General features: G+C 28.3%; 1 protein-coding gene across 2 annotated transcripts in view; it reads right to left on the reverse strand.

Moving 5' to 3' along the window:
• Positions 1-904: 904 nt before the first annotated feature.
• Positions 905-2362, reverse strand: part of LOC123260157 (solute carrier family 35 member F5) — a 38578-nt gene continuing 37120 nt past the window's right edge. Inside the window, exons 6-8 of one of the 2 annotated variants that reach the window (XR_006508403.1) lie at positions 2137-2362; positions 1483-1638; positions 1374-1391 (exon numbers count right to left, since the gene is read on the reverse strand). The exon at positions 2137-2362 is cut by the window's right edge and continues 20 nt beyond it. Coding sequence is in view for 1 of the 2 variants with exons in the window: in XM_044721145.1 (XP_044577080.1) it covers positions 1319-1391; positions 2137-2362 (299 nt within the window). In the remaining variant the exon portion in view is untranslated. Of the gene's footprint in view, positions 1392-1482; positions 1639-2136 lie in introns of both variants that reach the window. The other variant, XM_044721145.1, reaches the window with a different exon arrangement.

Raw genomic sequence — 2362 nt, forward strand, 5'->3', positions numbered from 1 at the left:
AAGAATTTTCAATGCTTCTTATATTCTTATTTGCAATGTATATTTTTTCTCTAAGTTATTTTCTTGCAAATCAAGTGTTTTCTTAATTTTTTTGGTCTACTTGCAAATTTTGAACATCTTGTTAAATCGAAAACTCGTTAACTCGAAGTTTTTATCACTTCCCTTGAAGTTCGAGTTATCGAGAGTCCACTGTAGTTGAAAACATTAATTTTTAATTTTCAAACATTATTTACAGTTTTGGAAAATTTAATTTAAATAATTTGTTTAAATATAATCACGAAAAATTAGTTATAGAACAATATTCTAACTGCTAGCTCTGACGTCACGCGAGAAGAGAAATATGTGTGTCACATGCCAATGCTTGGGCCTCTCTATGGTTTGTTTGATCGTGCCTCTCTATCGCTTGTTGCGCGCTCTCGTTTGCACCCACAGGCTCAGGCGGAACGGGACACTTTTTCGTGTGCGCTGCCAGTGTTCATCAATTTATAAGACGTTATCACGTCAAAAAATGTTAAATGATAGCAATAACTTTATTTAGAAAAATGAACATGGGGTTGACATAAATCAATAAATTATTTTTATATAAATTCAAATATATTGAAAGATTTCATTTAATTACTTTGTTTAATGATTGTTAATTCAAAACTAAGCATGAATAAATTTTTAATTAATTAATTAAGTAATTACTTCAACCTTACTTCTTTAGTGTTGATACACACCCAAATAACTGTTTAATTTAACTCACACAAAGCTCACGTTATAATTATAAAATAAGCAATCAGCTATTTACTAAACTTAAAAACGTGCGCTAACATAAGATACTATTTATCTCGCATGAGTAATGAAAAATAATATTCGATACAAATTGAAGAAACGAATTGATGTTCAAATTTTTTTATTTTTCAGCGTCATCAATTGGAAATATTTTTATTAATTTTACATTTTAATAATAAGACAAATCTATAATAGCATTTTCCTTCAACCTAAAGAAAGATACAATTACGATAAAAGAATTTACATTAAAATGTATGTTATAATATCTCAATATAACGTGATACGATAAACTTATGACTAAATATATACAAAACTGTACAAAATTAAAAATTTTTGTTTACTTTGATTAAATATTACAGTCGAACAGCTTTTTTGTAGAAACAATATAAATAGTGATTTTAATCAATCAGAACGTGTTTTAACTTAATTTTCGATGAAAAGAAAATCTAAAATTGAAAGATAATGATGAGTATATCATAACAAGTAAATAATGATAATTATAAACAAATTCCTATTAATGAATTATCACAATTTTTCGATTGTATTAAGCTTCATGATTAACACCGTTTTCACCATCAATAAGAGATTCTGATTGTTCAGCTTCTAAATCGTGAAATCTAAAAAAAAAAATGTTTGCATTAGAGAATGTTTTTTTATTAGAAATTATTAATTTTCACTAAAACTGCAAAGTAGGAAAATCATGCATACTTTTAATTAAATTAATAAAATTTTATACATGTTGAAATTGATCATTTTTCGCTTTAGTCTTGCCTCAAGAGACTACACGCAGAAGGATGACAAGGATATGATGTGGAAAACTTGAGGATTAACAGCCGGCCTCCTCTTTTTCTCGCGTCACACTCACTGTAAGAAACGGTACTATATTCTTGTTGCACTATCATGATAAAGCTATTGCAGTTTTATGTTTTTCTTTTAAACAAACTAGAATTTCGAAAAAAACGCTTTGCTACAAAATGGGAAACTAAAAAATTTATTACATTGCAGAGCGATTTTTTTTTAAATTCTTCTTTGTCTAGGAGATGAATATAAAGCTGCAATCGTAGGGACCGGCTGTTAATAGTATAAAATAAAAATGTTCTTTTGTGCGAATTTTTCGAAATGTAAAATATGCCTCAGTGAAAAAAAGACTAAATTGCTGTGGGTGATAAGAGTTGAAAAGCAGGAGGGTAATTAATTTGAAGTTGTGTATAGTGAAGTTCAGAGTTTTATGAGACACGCATCGGGGTCAGGTATGAAATATTTTGTCACATTGATTGATAATAAATTATACGGTGATATAAAATTTTTTTGGTAAAAACAAAGCTGACGTTTTTAAATTATAATATAATTGTTATTCATTACCTTATACTTTTATTTTTTCTCAACACCCAAGAGTGGAGTGGTTTCAAAACAGCCACTATTGGATCCCAATTTTCATAACAAGAAAGCGAGAATATGGTCAAGAATCCTAATAACATCGGTATCATGCTTAAATAAAATATATATGGATATTGAACCCTTTTCAGAAGTACATCAGCTATCATCGACATGGGTATCAATAAGCTACCTGATAATATACCTATTAGTG

Source organism: Cotesia glomerata, linkage group LG2 (assembly GCF_020080835.1).
Source record: "Cotesia glomerata isolate CgM1 linkage group LG2, MPM_Cglom_v2.3, whole genome shotgun sequence".
Lineage (NCBI taxonomy): Eukaryota > Metazoa > Arthropoda > Insecta > Hymenoptera > Braconidae > Cotesia > Cotesia glomerata.